The 21,154-nt window shown below is 46.2% G+C and overlaps 1 protein-coding gene across 7 annotated transcripts in view; it reads left to right on the top strand.

The window, feature by feature from the left end:
• FRY (FRY microtubule binding protein) overlaps positions 1-21,154 on the top strand; it is a 578,133-nt gene that overhangs the window by 542,190 nt on the left and 14,789 nt on the right. For 5 of the 7 annotated variants that reach the window (XM_089690883.1, XM_089690880.1, XM_089690879.1 and 2 more), the window contains one exon: positions 4,440-4,457. The exons of 1 other annotated variant lie outside the window; for it this stretch is intronic. In XM_089690883.1, coding sequence (XP_089547009.1) covers positions 4,440-4,457 — 18 coding nt within the window. Of the gene's footprint in view, positions 1-2,332; positions 2,376-4,439; positions 4,458-21,154 lie in introns of all 7 variants that reach the window. One more of the 7 variants, XM_089690884.1, reaches the window with a different exon arrangement.

Genomic DNA, 21,154 nt, shown 5'->3' with positions numbered 1-21,154 from the left:
TGGCAATAGCGGCCCTTGCTTGCAACCTTCATAACATTCATATTTCCTGCTTACATAATCACATTTATTTTTTCAATAAATACAATCATTCCATGTAGCTAAGATTAAGCCGACACAGCTGACTCAGATATTTCCTCAGGTTAAGTTTATATCATCTGGCAAAGGTATATATGCTCAATTTTATCATATATTCCATTAAATAATATTCTGAGTCACTGCTGCTTGTGCTTAATTTAATGTTCCCATGGCAAATTGTAACCATATCTGTACTCATTTTGTTGTAAAGTGAGCCCCTGTCTTAACACCAGCAGCAAGCCCATCCACAGAAAACAGATCTTCATGAGGTGGCTCTGTTAAAATATGTGGATCAGTGTTGTAGCAATAGCCATTATAGCTCATGTGATTCTATCAGGACTGAGATTACTAATAGGGTCCTGAACCTCAACCCAAAAAATACTTGTCCTTTTCAGGAGGAGCAGCATGGAGGTAATCCTCTCTTGGTTCTTTAATGTCAACCAGAACCTATCAGAGTCAAATTGACCGTGTTTTAATTTTTAGCTGAGCTGGTGTTACCAGTTAATTCACCTTACATTTCTGCAGCAGACACAGAAAATTCATTTGTTTGTGTAGGATTCAGCTTTAAGACTTGTCCTCCACTCCCAACAAAATTTTATATTTTGCAGATATTCATACAGGTAACTAAATTGTTTTGGTGATTGTGCGTTTATGCCCAAGCACATGTGGGAAATCACATTCTCTCCCACACAAGAAAGACCTGCTCTGTTGGAGTAGGGCTTTGATGGTTGGTAGATAAGTGAATACTGTATATCATACTGAAAGGTGCTTTTTTAGGGGGCACAGTCACTTTTTACTTAATGGGCAAAATTACAGTGTCCCTTTTATAATGATACCTTGATGGAGAAGCCAAGCTCACTTTGTGATATCTGTGTTGCAGATTAAATTAGATCTCTGACACTCTCCAGGATAGGAGATTAAATTCCTATTACGATCTAGTGATAGAACCATCTAGGTAGAGCTGAAAAATATTGTACTGAATTCCTTTTTCTGTAAAACCCTTCATAATGCATCTTAGCCATCTCATTCAGTTTAATTCTCAATAAAATGTATGGAAAATATCTGCAAGGGTTTTGAAAGGCCAGCTAGACAGAGGGTGGTGACTTACTAAAGACTTGCCTTTTAAGTATGTTACTATAGTCTAGTTGCTAAAGGCAACACTGTCATTTCATCTCACTTGCTTTAGACTGGCCTCTTTTGAATCTGATTATATTGTTTCTGTTGAATGTCTGCTGGTAGATAAGCCATGGCCTCATATTGATATTGTCATCCTAACTTTTTACACAGTTGACTTGGTCATGCATTCAGACACCTAGGGTGGATTTATTAAAGGCAAAAGTTTGTTCATTTGAAAGGAGGTTCACTTTGCAAAGGTATTTTCCCCAGAGTTTAGTGAATGAGGTGAAGCGTTGCTGTCTTCCATCATCTAATTGTGCAAGTAAAGATCCTGGATTTGTTTTCCTTGCAAAGTGATTGGGTATTTTTTTGGGGCATATTTACTAAGCTCTGGGTAAAATTCCCTTGCCACATGAACAGCCTATTTGCCTTTAGTAAATCATCTCCATGGTTTCTTATAATAAATCCATTATGCATACATGATACCTAAGGAGGACTCCCAGACATACTCTTTGGATTGAAGACAGCAGAGGACCCCCTCCCCAGACTAATGACACCTCCTAAAAGCTAATGGATTAAACCCCTCTCCTGAGCACTATTGACTCCTCAAAAAACCCTCAGACTGTATTAAAAAAATACAGTTCACACTTTTACAATTACATGGTAAACCTAGGTTCACACTGTAGTGGGTTCTGTGTGCCGCATTTGTGCGTGCACAGCAGTCCATGCATTTAAATGGGCAGCTGTACCTGAGGGAAGCAAAGGGAAAATGTCCCTGACCTTTATTTAAAAGCACAGCCATATGGAACCATATGATGCTGTGGCACCATGCGGTTTCACACACACTCAAAAGCATGCAGCGTTTTGTGATTTGTGGGGGTGCCATTAAGAATGAATAGCACTCCCACACGTCTGCAAAATATCAGTGCGTTTTGCCTGTAGGTTGGGGGGATGTGTGCGATTAGCGTGCATATGTGTGACCCTAACACTTTTCACAAACCAATTATTATTTGCATTACCTAATAGACTTTCAAACTCAGCAAAGCAATAACCATATAATTCTAATACATTTAACAAATACATTTTTTAAAACCAGAGCATTTTCTCCTCTTTGTCAACATACTTTTTCTGTTATATACAGATTTTTTTCAACCAGTAGAAAATGAGTCCTTCATCCACATTGCGTTTGTATTATTTTACATGCATATTTTATTTGAATGCTTGAGTCATTAGTAGTCCTCTCCTAATCTACAATCAGTGGGTTTTAACAAAAATGTTTGACCATAACAGCAGATTCCTTGTTTTGCTTGAAAGATTAACCATAAGTTTTTGCCACAGCGCAGCACTATGCTTTATTAATGTGCATCGTGTTTCACTTCCTTTGGGACTCCAAAGTATTTATAGCAGAGAAATAGAAAAAATCCAGAGGAGAAAGCCTGATCATATGCGCTGTCAGTCATGTGACTACCCTCTCCTCCAATAACACAGTTCTCTTTGTAGAATTATTTAGAGAAAATTCTCTGGCCCAGTACAGCTGCCGATCGACAAAAATTTTCAAACTTCTTCTAACAGTTGATTAATGTCGAACAGGGAAAGCCGCACAGATCGAAATTAGGCTGTACCTGTCAAATTTCAATATAGGCCTGGAGATTTTTCTTTAAAAAAAAGTAAATGGCAAAAAAAAAGAGAGCCCATTTTTCACAGCAGGAGGGGTGGAGGGCAGGCAACAACCAATTGAGGGTGAAGATCACCTTTTTAAGCCTTTCTCATTCTTCTAAACTATGATTTTGGGTTTTTTTCCGTGTCTGCCATCAAGAGAAGGAAGTGATGAAACCTTCCCAATAGGGAAAGACGAGAAACACCTTATGAAGGATCTAACCTCTTCCAGGCCTTATCCAAAACTAAATAAAAGGTTTTGGGTGAAGTCATGAACAGACCAATCACTTTAGTTGGTTAAAAAATAAAAGCAGGATACTGGTACTATATATCAGTGTAGGTTGTACTCCTAGCCAGTCCAGTTCACGGAGATGGGGAACAGTGTTGCTGCAGCCTGAAATTAGTTTTAAAGGATAAGTTCACCTTTCATAACATGTTACACCCATATTCAGGGTGTAACATGTGAAGGGATCAGCCTCCACTTCTCCCTGCTCCCCTGCTTTGACAGCTAGCAGGGGATCTTCTCCTCCTGCTAGTTTTCAAAATATTTAAAAAGCGCAGCGCTTTTTCTGTGAATGAGAAAACTACAAGACCGGACAGCCTTAGCAGATGTCAGCTTGTAGGTTTCAATGAACTACCACGATGCTGTTGAGTTCTATGGTAGTTCATTGATTCTTCCTATCAGAGTGGATCGGTTTGCTCATAAAGGATGTACAGCAAGCAGATATATTGACAGGTCTGCAGGAGTCCTGCATGCTTTAAGGCTCCTGCAACAAAAAATAAATGCACATTTTTTTTTATCTATAAAAAAAATGTGCATTTATTATTTTTTGACAAAGGTGAACTTATCCTTTAATAAAAAGTAATGTTGGAGGCTTGACAGTAGACCAAGCAAAATATAAAATAAGAAGTCCATTCCACTAACAATAGTCATAAGTATTTCACTGTGTGTTATTAGACAGCTGTCTCTGTTGGGACTCTTACAAGAAAAAATTTGAACGCAAAGAAAAATGAAAGTGTTAATTCTAGCAATCAGCTACTTGATTTGAGTTTCACAGTACATGCAAAAAATTACATCTGGATTCTGGTTGCTATTGGAAACATCCGTCTCATACTTACCTCCAATTTCTATTTGTGAGGCCCATTCTTTCTTACTACTTAAAACCAGTAACAGCCTTCATTGCTGTGACACTGGGCTTTGTTTATGGCAGTGCCTGAAAGATGGACTGTCTGTGTTGCCATTAGCAAACATGTTATTTTTCAAGCAACGGACTGCAGTGAGATGAAGGAGAAAGTTATAAGGGACAATACAGTTCATGTTTCCATCCCACTTGAACACAGAGTCCACTGTTTTCATAAAATAGTGTTTTTTTTCTCAGTAGTCTGGTGTTCCTGTCACTCTTTTACTTAGCTTGTGTAGCCACCCTGCATGCTTTAGGTATAACATCTTTTCAACCCCTCGGAAGGTTGAAAAATGGCCGCTAGCACTGCTTAGCGTGAAGCTGTGACAGATCTGTGTTCTTTGTGTTGCATGCATTGACTTGACACTGTCCTCTCTTCTCCTATTTTCTTACTCCATGCTCCCTGACTAGCAAATGGAATCTCTTGCAGTAAGTGTCACTTCTTTACTATGTTCTCTTTGCAGTAAATGTCCCTTCTTTACTATATTCTCTTCCAGCTAGAACGGTTCTCTCACATGGTCTTTAATTTTATTGTCTATAATAATTGGTGCTGCAGAATTACTATCCCAGCAAGCTGGTCTTTGTAGGATTGGAATGAAATTATGTCCATCACTGGAAAGAGGCTACACAGACAGTACAAAGTTAGCCAAAGGCAAATTTACTGGTAGGAAGGGCAGGACTTCTTATCAGGCCCAGTAAGCATATGCGTATAGACAGCAGAGGTAAAGGGCAGCTTATCCAAATATACTTTTCTCAACAAACACTTTTTTTTCCATATATATATATATATATATATATATATATATATACACAGTGGATATAAAAAGTCTACACACCCCTGTTAAATTGTCAGGTTTCTGTGATGTAAAAAAAGAGACAAACAAATCATTTCAGAACCATTTTCACCTTTTAATGCAACCTCTAAACTGTACAACTCAGTTGAACAACAAACTGAAATCTTTTAGGTGGAGGGAAGTAAAAATAAAAAAAATAATAATATGGTTGCATAAGTGTGCACACCCTCAAGTGAATACTTTGTTGAAGCACTATTTTGATTTTATTCCAGCACTCAGTCTTTTTGGGTATGAGTCTATCAGCATGGCACATCTTGACTTGGCAATATTTGCCCACTCTTCCTTTCAAAAACACTCCAAATCTGTCAGATTGCGAGGGCATCTCCTGTGCACATCCCTCTTCAGATCACCCCACAGATTTTCGATCGGATTCAAGTCTAGGCTCTGGCTGGGCCATTCAAAAACTTTCATCTTCTTCTGGTGAAGCCATTCCTTTGTTGATTTGGATGTATGCTTTGGGTTTTTGTCATGCTGAAGCCTGAAGGTTTTGTGTGAATACTGACTGGAATTTGGAACTGTTCATAATTCCCTCTACCTTGACTAAGGCCCCAGTTCTAGCAGAAGAAAAACAGCCCCAAAGCATGATGCTGCCACCACCATACTTCGCTGTGTGTATGGTGTTGTTTTGGTGATGTGCAGTGTTGTTTTTGCTCCAAACATATGTTTTGGAATTATGGCCAAAGGTTCAACCTTGATTTCATCAGACCATAACACAGTTTCCCACATGTTTTTGGGAGACTTCAGATGTGTTTTTGCAAAATTTAGCTGGCTTGAGTGTTTTTCTTCATAAGAAAAGGCTTCCATCTTGCCACTCTACCCCATAGCCCAGACATATGAAGAATACAGGAGATTGTTGTCACATGTACCACACAGCCAGTACTTGCCAGGTATTCCTGCAGCTCCTTTAATGTTGCTGTAGGCCTCTTGGCAGCCTCCCAGACCAGTTTTCTTTTCCACTTGATGATGACTGTCTTCACTGTGCTCCATGGTATATCCAATGCCTTGGAAATTCTTTTGTACCCTTTTCCTGACTGATACCTTTTAACAATGAGATCCCTCTGATGCTTTGGAAGCTCTCTGCGGGCCATGGCTTTTGCTGTAGGATGTGACTAAGAAAATGTCAGGAAAGACCTACTAGAACAGCTGAACTTTATTTGGGGTTAATTAGAGGCACTTTAAATGATGGCAGGTGTGTACTGATGCCTATTTAACATGATTTTGAATGTGATTGTTTAATAACATGATTTTGAATGTGATTGTTTAATTCTGAACACAGCAACATCCCCCAGTTATAAGAGGGTGTGCACACTTATGCAACCGCTTTATTTTAGTTTTTTATGTTTACTTCCCCCCCATAAAAGATTTCAGTTTGTTTTTCAATTGAGCTGTACAGTTTATAGGTCACATTAAAGGTGGGAAAAGATTTGAAATGATTTATCTTTGTCTAAATTTTTTACATCACAAAAATCTGAAATTTTAACAGGGGTGTGTAGATTTTTTATATCCACTGTATATGTACATATACAGTATCTCCCAGAAGTGAGTACACCCCTCACATTTTTGTAAATATTTGGGCTAAAATGCATTGAGATATATAGAGAGGGATGCGGTAGCCTCTATGGTGGCCAGATGAAACAATAATGACAATGGATAATGGCAAATGTAGGTGGTGAAGTATCAAGCAGCAATACAAATGTAAATAGTAATATATAGAATAAGCTGAATAGACAGTATACAGGTCACCATTTGGCTTCCTCAATGTAGAAGATCTGGCAGGGCCCTGCCTTAAGGGGTTTCTTCACCGCAACATGCGGGCTATGGACCACCTTAATATTGATGTTGTAATGTAAAGTGCTGGACCTTCCGTGCCTTGTAATAAGTGTAGGGTGCCATGCACCTATACAATGAAGCATGATGTCCCCATCCTGAAACAAATGCGTGACATATGGAGAGTCAATATATAAGTTCTTGGTAGTAAATATGCAGTGGCGCACATGCGCCATGTTTCCTTTTAGTTATGTTGCTGTTCACTAACCACCAAGGCCATAGGTGATACTCTAACTGAGTTTCCTTCATCTGGATATCCAGCTGCAGTCCCGGAGGCAGCTGCCACCATCGGGACTATTATCCAACGAGCTCCGCTCCCGCCCCGGTACTTGTGCAGCCTTGCACCGCTCGTGGCCAGCGTATATGGCTGCCTCCACTGACGGTCAGCATATATGGCGCCAATGCGTCTGGCCGGAAGTGACGTATCTGACGTATACTGGCCATTGTCGACCAAAGAAGTTGAGTGCACGTGCTTAGCGTCATATCCAGAGGTTGTCTTTAGGAAATAGATGTATGAGTGCTGCCAGCATTGCTACAGAGGTTGAAGGGGGGTCAGCCTGTCAGTGCTCAGACCATACGCCGCACACTGCATCAAATTCTTCTGCATGGATGTCGTCCCAGAAGGAAGCCTATTCTATAGAGGATGCACAAGAAAGCCTACAAACAGTTTGTTGAAGACAAGCAGACTAAGGACATGGATTACTGGAACCATGTCCTGTGGTCTGATGAGACCAAGATAAACTGATTTGGTTCAGATGGTGTCAGGTGTGTGTGGCGGCAACCAGGTGAGGAGTACAAAGACAAGTGTGTCTTACCTACAGTCAAGCATGGTGGTGGGAGTGTCATGGTCTGGGGCTGCATGAGTGCTGCCGGCTCTGGGGAGCTACAGTTCATTGAGGGAACCATGAATGCCAACATGTACTGTGACATGCTGAAGCAGAGCATGATCCCCTCCCTTCGGAGATGGCCACAGGGCAGTATTTCAACATAACAACCCCAAACACACCTCCAGTTTGATCACTGCCTTGCTAAAGAAGCTGAGGGTAAAGGTGATGGACTGGCCAAGCATGTCTCCAGACCTAAACCCTACTGAGCATCTGTGGGGCATCCTCAAACCGAAGCTGGAGGAGCGCAAGGTCTCTAACATCCACCAGCTCTGTGATGTCATCATGGAGCAGTGGAAGAAGACTCCAGTGGCAACCTGTGAAGCTCTGGTGAACTCCATGCCCAAGAGGGTTAAGGCAGTGCTGGAAAATAATGGTCGCCACACAAAATATTGACACTTTGGTCCCAATTTGGACATTTTCACTTAGGGGTGTACTCACTTTTGTTGCCAGCAGTTTAGACATTAATGGCTGTGTGTTGAGTTTTTTTGAGGGGACAGCACATTTACACTGTTATACAAGCTGTACACTCGCTACTTTACATTGTAGCAAAGTGTCATTTCTTCAGTGTTGTCACATGAAAAGATAGAATAAAATATTTACAAAAATGTGAGGGGTGTACTCACTCCTGGGAGATACTGTATATGTCTTTGTAACAATATTCTAATGTAGGTTAGAATCATTAAAACAAGAAGATTAGGTATAAAATAGGTAATCCAAGCAGGGGGAAGGAGCTGCTCTGGGTGACACATATATTAACTCCCATTATTGAAATCTTGCCCATATTTGTATGTTTGAGGCATATTTGTAGACCTACACGTTTGCATGATCTAAGTATGTGCACTGAAATGCTGCATTTCTGTTTTTGCTCCTGAGCTGTGAACCCTTAGCCCTGGTTCACACTGATGTGAATTGTCATGTGATTTGACCATTCAAATCGCTTGGCAAATCGCATCCAATGATTGGCAATGGAACAGTTCTAATGACTGCAACTCCGACTTCATTGGAGTCATAACTATTAGAAAAGTAGTTCTTGCAGTACTTTTGCCGATTTGGGGTGCGACTTTCATAGATATCTGTGCATGAAGTTGCACAGATGCCTATGAAGTTGTACTGCCAAGTCGGATCTAGTGTGAACCAGGGATTATACCATCCTTTTTTTTACCAAACAGAAACCCTTGAAGTACAGTAATTTTCAGGTGTTAGGGAACCCCTGCTAAAACTTAATTATAGAGGGTCAATGGAAATAATGCCTAGAAACTAGTTAATCGCAGACTTGTACCTTATGCCTAACTAGTCACTAGTTTCCAGTGAATGAGACTGTTCTAAACAAAGAAATCTTTGATTAACCATTACACTTTAAAAGGAAAATATAGTCTTTTTAAAGCTTCGTTTGATATAAGTGTGAGAATGATTGGTTTAATGTAAATAACCAGTGGGGAGTGAATTCAGTATACAAGGGTATGGGAAATGGTAGTGACCTAAACACACATGCACATAAGTTGAACTGGATGAACTGGTGTTTTTATTCAACCTTACAAATGATGTAACTTACCAATTATGTAATAATCACTGTGTGATATTGTTTTAACATCCTTGCTTTTATGCACAGCTTGTAATCTTGTAATATGGGCATCATTAGCTGCTCATTACATATTGAGGCTTTGCTTCCTCCAAGCTGTCCTCAAATTTGTCTCTAATTTCAGAATCCACCACAGTGCCTGACTAATAGATTGTGCAGTGCATGTTCAGTGCTCTTTTATACTGTGCTCTAATAGAAGGAAGGATCAGACTCTGATCACAGACACTCATTATCAACCCCTAGGAGGTCAGAGTCAGAAGTGGCCTGATGATCACAACTAGAGATGAGCGAATCGAAGTAGGCGAAGTGGAATTCGTTTCGAATATTAGGAAAATTTCGAATCCGAAAATAAGCAGACTTCGGATGCGCGAATCGAAATTTTTCCTAAAATGGCGGCGACATGTGCGGCGACGGAGCGGGGATGTCTGGGAAGGCGCGCAGACAAGGCGCGCTGACCCATAATGCATTCATTCATGACATGTGATCGCATTAGCCAATCAGCAGCCAGCCAGCCAGCACTGTGTAATGGTCGAGCTATAAATGGCGGCCATTTTAGAATTCTCCATTTGCCTCCAGTCATTCAACAGAGGCAGACCTGGCTGTATGCAGGGAGAGAATTAGGGACAGAGAAACGTTACTTAGGGACACAGAAACGTTAGTTAGGGCCACAGAATCGTTACTTAGGGCCATAGAAACGTTACATAGGGCCATAGAAACGTTACATAGGGCCACAGAATCGTTAGTTAGGGCCACAGAAACGTTACTTAGGGACACAGAATTGTTACTCAGGGACAGACAGAATTGTTACTGAGGGATACAGAATTGTTACTGAGGGCCACAGAATTGTTACTTAGGGACAGACACAGAATTGTTACTGAGGGACACAGATTTGTTACTGAGGGCCACAGAATCGTTACTTAGGGCCACAGAAACGTTACTTAGGGCCACAGAATTGTTACTTAGGGACAGACACAGAATTGTTACTGAGGGACACAGAATTGTTACTGAGGGCCACAGAAACGTTACTTAGGGCCACAGAAACGTTACTTAGGGCCACAGAATCGTTACTTAGGGCCACAGAAACGTTACTTAGGGCCACAGAAACATTACTTAGAGACACAGAATTGTTACTCAGGGACAGACAAAATTGTTACTGAGGGACACAGATTTGTTACTGAGGGCCACAGAATCGTTACTTAGGGCCACAGAAACGTTACTTAGGGCCACAGAATTGTTACTTAGGGACAGACACAGAATTGTTATTGAGGGACACAGAATTGTTACTGAGGGCCACAGAACCGTTACATAGGGCCACAGAAACGTTACTTAGGGCCACAGAATTGTTACTTAGGGACAGACACAGAATTGTTACTGAAGGACACAGATTTGTTACTGAGGGCCACAGAAACGTTACTTAGGGCCACAGAATTGTTACTTAGGGCCACAGAATCGTTAGTTAGGGCCACAGAAACGTTACTTAAGGACACAGAATTGTTATTCAGGGACAGACACAGAATTGTTACTGAGGGATACAGAATTGTTACTGAGGGCCACAGAATTGTTACTGAGGGCCACAGAATCGTTACTGAGGGCCACAGAATCGTTACTTAGGGCCACAGAATCGTTACTTAGGGCCACAGAAACGTTACTTAGGGCCACAGAAACGTTACTTAGGGCCACAGAATTGTTACTTAGGGACAGACACAGAATTGTTATTGAGGGACACAGAATTGTTACTGAGGGCCACAGAACCGTTACTTAGGGCCACAGAAACGTTACTTAGGGCCACAGAATTGTTACTTAGGGACAGACACAGAATTGTTACTGAGGGACACAGATTTGTTACTGAGGGCCACAGAAACGTTACTTAGGGCCACAGAATCGTTACTTAGGGCCACAGAATCGTTACTTAGGGCCACAGAAACGTTACTTAGGGCCACAGAAACGTTACTTAGGGCCACAGAATTGTTACTTAGGGACAGACACAGAATTGTTACTGAGGGACACAGATTTGTTACTGAGGGCCACAGAAACGTTACTTAGGGCCACAGAATCGTTACTTAGGGCCACAGAAACGTTACTTAGGGCCACAGAATTGTTACTCAGGGACAGACACAGAATTGTTACTGAGGGATACCGAATTGTTACTGAGGGACACAGAACCGTTACTTAGGGCCACAGAAACGTTACTTAGGGCCACAGAATTGTTACTTAGGGACAGACACAGAATTGTTACTGAGGGACACAGATTTGTTACTGAGGGCCACAGAAACGTTACATAGGGCCACAGAAACGTTACTTAGGGCCACAGAATTGTTACTTAGGGACAGACACAGAATTGTTACTGAGGGACACAGAATTGTTACTGAGGGACGCAGAATTGTTACTGAGGGCCACAGAACCGTTACTTAGGGCCACAGAAACGTTACTTAGGGACACAGAATTGTTACTCAGGGACAGACACAGAATTGTTACTGAGGGACACAGAATTATTACTGAGGGCCACAGAACTGTTACTGAGGGCCACAGAACTGTTACTTGGGCCACAGAACTGTTACTTAGGGCCACAGAAACGTTACTTAGGGCCACAGAAACGTTACTTAGGGCTACAGAAACGTTACTTAGGGCCACAGAAACGTTACTTAGGGCCACAGAATCGTTACTTAGGGCCACAGAATCGTTACTTAGGGCCACAGAAACGTTACTTAGGGCCACAGAAACGTTACTTAGGGACACAGAAACGTTACTTAGGGACACAGAATTGTTACTCAGGGACAGACACAGAATTGTTACTCAGGGACACAGAATTGTTACTGAGGGACACAGAATTGTTACTCAGGGACACAGAATTGTTACTCAGGGACACAGAATTGTTACTGAGGGACACAGAATTGTTACTGAGGGACACAGAATTGTTACAGAGGGACACAGAATTGTTACTCAGGGACACAGAATTGTTACTGAGGGACAGACACAGAATTGTTACTGAGGGACAGACACAGAATTGTTACTGAGGGACACAGAATTGTTACTGAGGGACACAGAATTGTTACTGAGGGACACAGAACCGTTACTTAGGGACACAGAATTGTTACTCAGGGACAGACACAGAATTGTTACTCAGGGACACAGAATTGTTACTGAGGGACACAGAATTGTTACTGAGGGACACAGAATTGTTACTCAGGGACACAGAATTGTTACTCAGGGACACAGAATTGTTACTCAGGGACAGACACAGAATTGTTACTGAGGGACACAGAATTTTTACTGAGGGACACAGAATTGTTACTGAGGGCCACAGAACTGTTACTTAGGGCCACAGAAACGTTACTCAGGGACAGACACAGAATTGTTACTCAGGGACAGACACAGAATTGTTACTCAGGGACACAGAATCGTTTAATTAAAGAGTATGTCAGACAACATGCAGAGGAGTGGCAGAGGAGGCAATGTTTTAGGAGCGAGTAGACGTGGCAGCAGAGGAAGGGGTCGAGGCAGCACTATTCGCAGCCAGAGGCCAGTGCTCCCGGTGTCATCCAGCGGTCGTGTCTCCACCGACAACCCTGCCGTCATCGATTGGTTGGCTCGGTCGTCTTCCTCTTCCCAGGTCACCTCTGACACCTACAGCCAACGGTCGGTGGGTACGTCAGACACAAGCGAAGTATCGCATGCTGTGGGCTCAGCCCCACTGTACAGTGAGGAAGAGCAAACAGAGGGCGGTCAGGAACGGGGGGAGACATCCGCCTCTTCAGCAGCTAGGCAAAGAAGTAGTGGCGAGGAGAGTGGCTCGGTAGCCGGTCTAGAGACAGGTCTGTCTCCTGACCCACACGCAGCCGAGGGGGCTAGTAGTGAGGCGGAGACCCTAATTGATGATGAGGAGGCTGATTGCACTTGGCAGCCTCGTCGTCATCAGGCTATTGCTTCCGCATCATCAGGAGAAGAGGGTGGCAGCTTGGCAGTGAGCAAAACAGTCGGTGGGTTGCCCAGGAGGCAGCAGGGTCGCAGCAGTGTCAGTGGAGGCAAACGGCCACGGAGTACAGCACCAGCTCCACTGCAGCCTACCACCACGGCCAGTAGTGGTGCCGGTGTGCACGGAGGAAGCAGCAGTCAGCCAGTGAGGAGTATCGGGGGCAAAGTTTCCTACTCGGCGGTGTGGCAATTTTTTGTCAAGCCGCCCGAGGAAGTAAACGTAGCCGTATGTCGACTATATGGCCAGAAAGTCAAGCGTGGCCAGGGGGCCCATGTTGGGACTACAGCGTTGCGGCAGCATATGCAGCGTCGCCATTTGGTGGCCTGGGAAAACCGTGATAAAGATACGGCGGTTCTGCCTGCCCCAGCCCCCGCTCCATCACCCGCTCCGTTACTTGCTCCGTCACCCGACGTCAATCGCCCTTTATCAGCCAGTCAAGGCTCCAACACCTCTGCTGAGGGGAGTTGTCGCTCGTTGCCATCTTCCGCTCGTTCAGATGCTCCTTCTCCTGCTACTCCTCTTCACGGATTCCGTCAGCAGTCTTTCTTGGAATCCGTTTCCAAGAGACAACAGTTTGCGAGCACGCACCCGACGGTGCAAAAGCTGAACGTCCTCCTGTCCAAGTTGCTGGTGCTGCAGTCCCTCCCTTTCCAAGTGGTGGACTCAGCACCTTTCCTAGAAATGATGGCTTGTGCCGCGCCGCGGTGGAGAGTGCCAAGCCGTCATTTCTTCGCCAAAAAGGCAGTGCCAGCCCTGCATTCACATGTAGAAGAGATGGTGGGCCAGTCTTTGAGCATGTCGGTCTCTGCCAAAGTGCACGGCGTGTGGAGCTGTAACTACGGTCAGGGACAGTACATGTCATTTACGGCCCACTGGGTGAACGTGGTGCCGTCACAGCCGCACCAGCAACTTGGACAGGTCACGCCGCTTTTGCCTCCACGTTTGCACGTCCTTGGTCCACAAAAGATGTCCGCCTCTACCACCTCTTCTTCCTTCGTGTCCTCAGCCGCCACCCCCGTGCCAAGTCCCATTACCCGACCGGCATATCACATGTGCAGGGCGCAACGGTGTCACGCTGTGCTGCACCTGGTATGCCTTGGCGAACGTAGTCACACAGGGGAGGAACTTCTCAGTGTAATGAACAGAGAAATCGACAGATGGCTGTCTCCGCGCAAACTCAAAATCGGAACCATGTTGACCGACAACGGAAAGAACATGGTGTCTGCTCTACGTCAAGGAAGGTTGTGCCATGCGCCATGCATGGCTCACGTGTTCAATCTGGTTGTCAAGCGGTTCCTAAAATCCACCATCCCACTGCAAGACATCCTTAAAATGTCACGTAAACTTTGCATGCATTTCAGCTATTCCTACACCACAAAGCACACCCTCCTTGAGCTGCAGCGGCAGAACGGAATTCCACAGCATCGCCTGATCTGCGACGTTGCAACAAGGTGGAATTCAACCCTACACATGTTAGACCGCCTTTACGAACAGCGAAAGGCCATCACCGATTTCCTGATGTTACAAGCGGATAAAGGTACTCCCCTGTGTAACTTCGATGTCAGCCATTGGCAGCTCATGCGTGACACCTGCCGCTTGCTCAGGCCCTTTGAGGAGGCCACGCTATTCGTGAGTCGCCAGGACTATGGGATGAACGACGTCATTCCTCTGTTGCACGTCCTGGAACAAATGCTGTTAACAATGGCTGGTCAGGGTGCGGTAGACGTGGCGCACAGATCTCAACGCCACATGACCCCTGTGGGGGCAGGACAGGAAGAAGAGGAGGAGGTAGAGGAGGACATTGGTGCTCAGGAATTATTGAGTGAAATGGGTGGTTTTTCCACTCAGCGGACAGGAGTGGAGGAGCAGGAGCATGTGGTAGAGGAGGAGGAGGAGGAGACAGAGGACCCAGACGCACCGTGGCAGTATGCTGTGGAGATGGAGGCAGGGAGTCCCTCGCATTCCTTGGCACAAATGGCCCATAGCATGCTCGGTTGCTTGCGTAGCGACAGCCGAATAATAACCATCAGACAGAGGGATGACTTTTGGCTGTCCACCTTGTTGGACCCTCACTACCGTTCAAAAATGGTGGCCTTTTTCACACCTGCTGAGAGGGAGGCCAAAATAACGTACTATAAAAACCACCTATGTAGTCAGTTGGTCTCTGCCTTTGTGCGCCAACGTCCATCCTCAGACACTGTGGGCCCTGTGCGCTCGCGTTCTGCTGCCATGGCAACAGGGGAGGGGTGGGGTGGTAGGAGCAGTGGTAGCTCCACCAGCAGCAGCTGCCTCAGTCTGCAGTCGATGATGAGTAGCTTTCTTCACCAGCGCAGTGAGGAAACTACTAACCAGCCGCAGCAGCAGCAGCATCAGGTGGACCTGGAGCAGGACCTCAAACAACAGGCTTAGGCCTACTTGGACAGCACCCTGCCAACCGAGGTAGACAATCCCCTTGACTACTGGGCAACGAAACTTGACCTTTGGCCCCAACTAGCTGAATTTGCCCTTGAAAGGCTGTCATGCCCGGCCAGTAGCGTGGCATCGGAGCGCGTGTTTAGTGCGGCAGGAGGTATTGTAACTCCGCGGAGGACACGACTGTCCACCCAAAGTGTGGACAGACTCATGTTTGTGAAAATGAATCAGGCGTGGATTAGTCTGGATTTCAAACCACCAGTTCCTGACACAACTGACTAAATCCGCCATGAATCATGCCCCTGCCATGTGCCACTTTCAGGTCTACTCACACTGCTGGTGTGTTCCATTTTTTGTCATAGGGTGCTGGCAGATTACGGGCCTCCCATAGCTGCTGCCAGGCCCCTAATCTGCCATGGGCCCCTATACCGCCTCCTCATGCTGCTGCCAGGTCCAGAGTCTCTCATGGGTCCCTGTACGGCCTCCCATTGCTGCTGTCTCCATCGCCACACTCTGCCATGTGCCACTTTCAGGTCTCCTCACACACTGCTGGTGTGTTGAATTTTTTGACATAGGGTGCTGGCAGATTACGGGCCTCCCATAGCTGCTGCCAGGCCCCTAATCTGCCATGGGCCCCTATACCGCCTCCTCATGCTGCTGCCAGGTCCAGAGTCTGTCATGGGTCCCTGTACGGCCTCCCATTGCTGCTGTCTCCATCGCCACACTCTGCCATGTGCCACTTTCAGGTCTCCTCACACTGCTGGTGTGTTCCATTTTTTGTCATAGGGTGCTGGCAGATTACGGGCCTCCCATAGCTGCTGCCAGGCCCCTAATCTGCCATGGGCCCCTATACCGCCTCCTCATGCTGCTGCCAAGTCCAGAGTCTGTCATGGGTCCCTGTACGGCCTCCCATTGCTGCTGTCTCCATCGCCACACTCTGCCATGTGCCACTTTCAGGTCTCCTCACACAATGCTGGTGTGTTCAATTTTTTGTCATAGGGTGCTGGCAGATTACGGGCCTCCCATAGCTGCTGCCAGGCCCCTAATCTGCCATGGGCCCCTATAGTGCCTCCTTATGCTGCTGCCAGGTCCAGAGTCTGTCATGGGTCCCTGTACGGCCTCCCATTGCTGCTGTCTCCATCGCCACACTCTGCCATGTGCCACTTTCAGGTCTCCTCACACTGCTGGTGTGTTCCATTTTTTGTCATAGGGTGCTGGCAGATTACGGGCCTCCCATAGCTGCTGCCAGGCCCCTAATCTGCCATGGGCCCCTATACCGCCTCCTCATGCTGCTGCCAAGTCCAGAGTCTGTCATGGGTCCCTGTACGGCCTCCCATTGCTGCTGTCTCCATCGCCACACTCTGCCATGTGCCACTTTCAGGTCTCCTCACACAATGCTGGTGTGTTCAATTTTTTGACATAGAGTGCTGGCAGATTACTGGCCTCCCATAGCTGCTGCCAGGCCCCTAATCTGCCATGGGCCCCTGTACCGCCTCCTCATGCTGCTGCCAGGTCCACAGTGTCTCATGCCATGTGCCACTTTCAGGTCTCCTCACACTGCTGGTGTGTTGAATTTTTTGACATAGGGTGCTGGCAGATTACGGGCCTCCCATAGCTGCTGCCAGGCCCCTAATCTGCCATGGGCCCCTATACCGCCTCCTCATGCTGCTGCCGGGTCCAGAGTCTGTCATGGGTCCCTGTACGGCCTCCCATTGCTGCTGTCTCCATCGCCACACTCTGCCATGTGCCACTTTCAGGTCTCCTCACACTGCTGGTGTGTTCCATTTTTTGTCATAGGGTGCTGGCAGATTACGGGCCTCCCATAGCTGCTGCCAGGCCCCTAATCTGCCATGGGCCCCTGTACCGCCTCCTCATGCTGCTGCCAGGTCCAGAGTCTCTCATGGGTCCCTGTACGGCCTCCCATTGCTGCTGTCTCCATCGCCACACTCTGCCATGTGCCACTTTCAGGTCTCCTCACACACTGCTGGTGTGTTCAATTTTTTGACATAGGGTGCTGGCAGATTACGGGCCTCCCATAGCTGCTGCCAGGCCCCTAATCTGCCATGGGCCCCTGTACCGCCTCCTCATGCTGCTGCCAGGTCCACAGTGTCTCATGCCATGTGCCACTTTCAGGTCTCCTCACACTGCTGGTGTGTTGAATTTTTTTGACATAGGGTGCTTGCAGATTACGGGCCTCCCATAGCTGCTGCCAGGCCCCTAATCTGCCATGGGCGCCTATACCACCTCCTCATGCTGCTGCCAAGTCCAGAGTCTGTCATGGGTCCCTGTACGGCCTCCCATTGCTGCTGTCTCCATCGCCACACTCTGCCATGTGCCACTTTCAGGTCTCCTCACACTGCTGGTGTGTTGAATTTTTTGACATTGGGTGCTTGCAGATTACGGGCCTCCCATAGCTGCTGCCAGGCCCCTAATCTGCCATGGGCCCCTGTACCGCCTCCTCATGCTGCTGCCAGGTCCACAGTGTCTCATGCCATGTGCCACTTTCAGGTCTCCTCACACTGCTGGTGTGTTCAATTTTTTGACATAGGGTGCTGGCAGATTACGGGCCTCCTATAGCTGCTGCCAGGCCCCTAATCTGCCATGGGCCCCTATACCGCCTCCTCATGCTGCTGCCAGGTCCAGAGTCTCTCATGGGTCCCTGTACGGCCTCCCATTGCTGCTGTCTCCATCGCCACACTCTGCCATGTGCCACTTTCAGGTCTCCTCACACACTGCTGGTGTGTTCAATTTTTTGACATAGGGTGCTGGCAGATTACGGGCCTCCCATTGCTGCTGCCAGGCCCGTAATCTGCCATGGGCCCCCGTACCGACTCCTCATGCTGTGACGTTGCAACAAGGTGGAATTCAACCCTACATATGTTAGACCGCCTTTACGAACAGCAAAAGGCCATCACAGATTTCCTGATGTTAAAAGCGGATAAAGGTACTCCCTGTGTAACTTAGATGTCAGCCATTGGCAGCTCATGCGTGACACCTGCGCTTGCTCAGGCCCTTTGAGGAGGCCACGCTATTCGTGAGTCGGCAGGACTATGGGATGAACGACGTCATTCCTCTGTTGCACGTCCTGGAACAAATGCTGTTAACAATGGCTGGTCAGGGTGCGGTAGACGTGGCGCACAGATCTCAACGCCACATGACCCCTGTGGGGGCAGGACAGGAAGAAGAGGAGGAGGTAGAGGAGGACATTGGTGCTCAGGAATTATTGAGTGAAATGGGTGGTTTTTCCACTCAGCGGACAGGAGTGGAGGAGCAGGAGCATGTGGTAGAGGAGGAGACAGAGGACCCAGACGCACCGTGGCAGTATGCTGTGGAGATGGAGGCAGGGAGTCCCTCGCATTCCTTGGCACAAATGGCCCATAGCATGCTCGCTTGCTTGCGTACCGACAGCCGAATAATAACCATCAGACAGAGGGATGACTTTTGGCTGTCCACCTTGTTGGACCCTCGCTACCGTTCAAAAATGGTGGCCTTTTTCACACCTGCTGAGAGGGAGGCCAAAATAACGTACTATAAAAACCACCTATGTAGTCAGCTGGTCTCTGCCTGTCTGCGCCAACGTCCATCCTCAGACACTGTGGGCCCTGTGCGCTCGCGTTCCGCTGCCATGGCAGCAGGGGAGGGGTGGGGTGGTAGGAGCAGTGGCAGCTCCACCAGCAGCAGCTGCCTCAGTCTGCAGTCGATGATGAGTAGCTTTCTTCACCAGCGCAGTGAGGAAACTAATAACCAGCCGCAGCAGCAGCAGCATCAGCTGGACCTGGAGCAGGACCTCAAACAACAGGCTTAGGCCTACTTGGACAGCACCCTGCCAACCGAGGTAGACAATCCCCTTGACTACTGGGCAACGAAACTTGACCTTTGGCCCCAACTAGCTGAATTTGCCCTTGAAAGGCTGTCATGCCCGGCCAGTAGCGTGGCATCGGAGCGCGTGTTTAGTGCGGCAGGAGGTATTGCAACTCCGCGGAGGACACGACTGTCCACCCAAAGTGTGGAGAGACTCACGTTTGTGAAAATGAATCAGGCGTGGATTAGTCTGGATTTCAAACCACCAGTTCCTGACACAACTGACTAAATCCGCCATGAATCATGCCCCTGCCATGTGCCACTTTCAGGTCTCCTCACACTGCTGGTGTGTTCCATTTTTTGTCATAGGGTGCTGGCAGATTACGGGCCTCCCATAGCTGCTGCCAGGCCCCTAATCTGCCATGGGCCCCTATACCGCCTCCTCATGCTGCTGCCAGGTCCAGAGTGTGTCATGGGTCCCTGTACGGCCTCCCATTGCTGCTGTCTCCATCGCCACACTCTGCCATGTGCCACTTTCAGGTCTCCTCACACTGCTGGTGGTTTCCATTTTTGTCATAGGGTGCTGTATGGCCTCCCATTGCTGCTGCCTCCACTGCCACACTGTGGCTCCACACTGTGGTTTTGGCCCCGTGACTGCCCAAATGAGTGAAGTGTGCGGTGATTCTAAGATCGATGGCACTCATCTGCATGTCATACTGACTGTCAGTATTATTTCTCTTCCCCAGCAGACTCCAAGGGCATTTAAATTAAAGGTACAGTGTTCTGCACTAATATAAAGTCTCTCTGAAGCCTAGAAACACCCTTTTATAAGTTAAATTCGCAGCGAATATATTCGACTCGAATCAAAATTTTTCCACGAATTCGCCGAATCAGTCGAATCGAATTTTTGAATACTTCGCTCATCTCTAATCACAACTGTTCTCAAGCTCAGGAGCATTGCTTATTATTGGGCCATTTGTGGTCACCTTACTGTTATATTCTCACAGTTTATCAGCCTGGACACTGATTGAAAATATGCTCTTCAGTATGGCTGAGATTTAACCCCTTCACGCCTAAGGGTAAAACAAATCTTAAAGCCTAAGTAAAATTTTACAGCTTTGGCATGTGTTAGTAAAACCGTACATATCATCACAACTACTTTTTACATCCAGGTGAATTATACCACGTTTTTTTTTCAGGACAAATTGGGCTTTCATTTAGTGGTAAATATTAATATCCTGATTTTTTTTTTTATTATCAAAGCAAAACTAGCCTAAAATAGTAAAAAAACACATAATTTTTATTTTTTTTTGTAATTTAGCTGTATGTTTCTTGTTACTACCATAACTTACCACCAAAGAACAACCCAAAATAAATTTTCCAGCTCTTGACGATCACAGCGATACCATACATGTGTATGTGATTTGTTGTTTGTACCTGTAGTACAGCCCAGAAACAATAGTGCGCATTTTGTTTTGTTTTTTTCTATTACCTAAAACACACTGACACTGATACCAATTAAAAATAAAAACAAAATCCTGACCTTTGACCCTAACCTTGACCTGAACACTAACCCTGGCACTGAACTAGATCAAACTTTGATCTAGGTATTTTTTCTTTATTTTTTATTATTGTTTTTTTTTTACAAACAGGTTTTTTTTTTCTCTCTCTGCAAAGAAATAGAGATACAGGGACTGATCACTGTCATAGCCAATCAGAGGCTATCACAGCGATCATGTGACTCGGGAATCAGGAGTCTTGGGTCCCAATCGTTAGAATGGGACCCGGGGCTC

This window comes from Staurois parvus, unplaced genomic scaffold (assembly GCF_062004578.1).
Source record: "Staurois parvus isolate SC_StPar_1 unplaced genomic scaffold, SC_StPar_1.0 ptg000544l, whole genome shotgun sequence".
In the NCBI taxonomy this organism is placed as follows: domain Eukaryota; kingdom Metazoa; phylum Chordata; class Amphibia; order Anura; family Ranidae; genus Staurois; species Staurois parvus.
The sequence above is the reverse complement of the archived record's forward strand: the minus strand, read 5'-3'. Positions and strand labels throughout refer to the sequence as shown.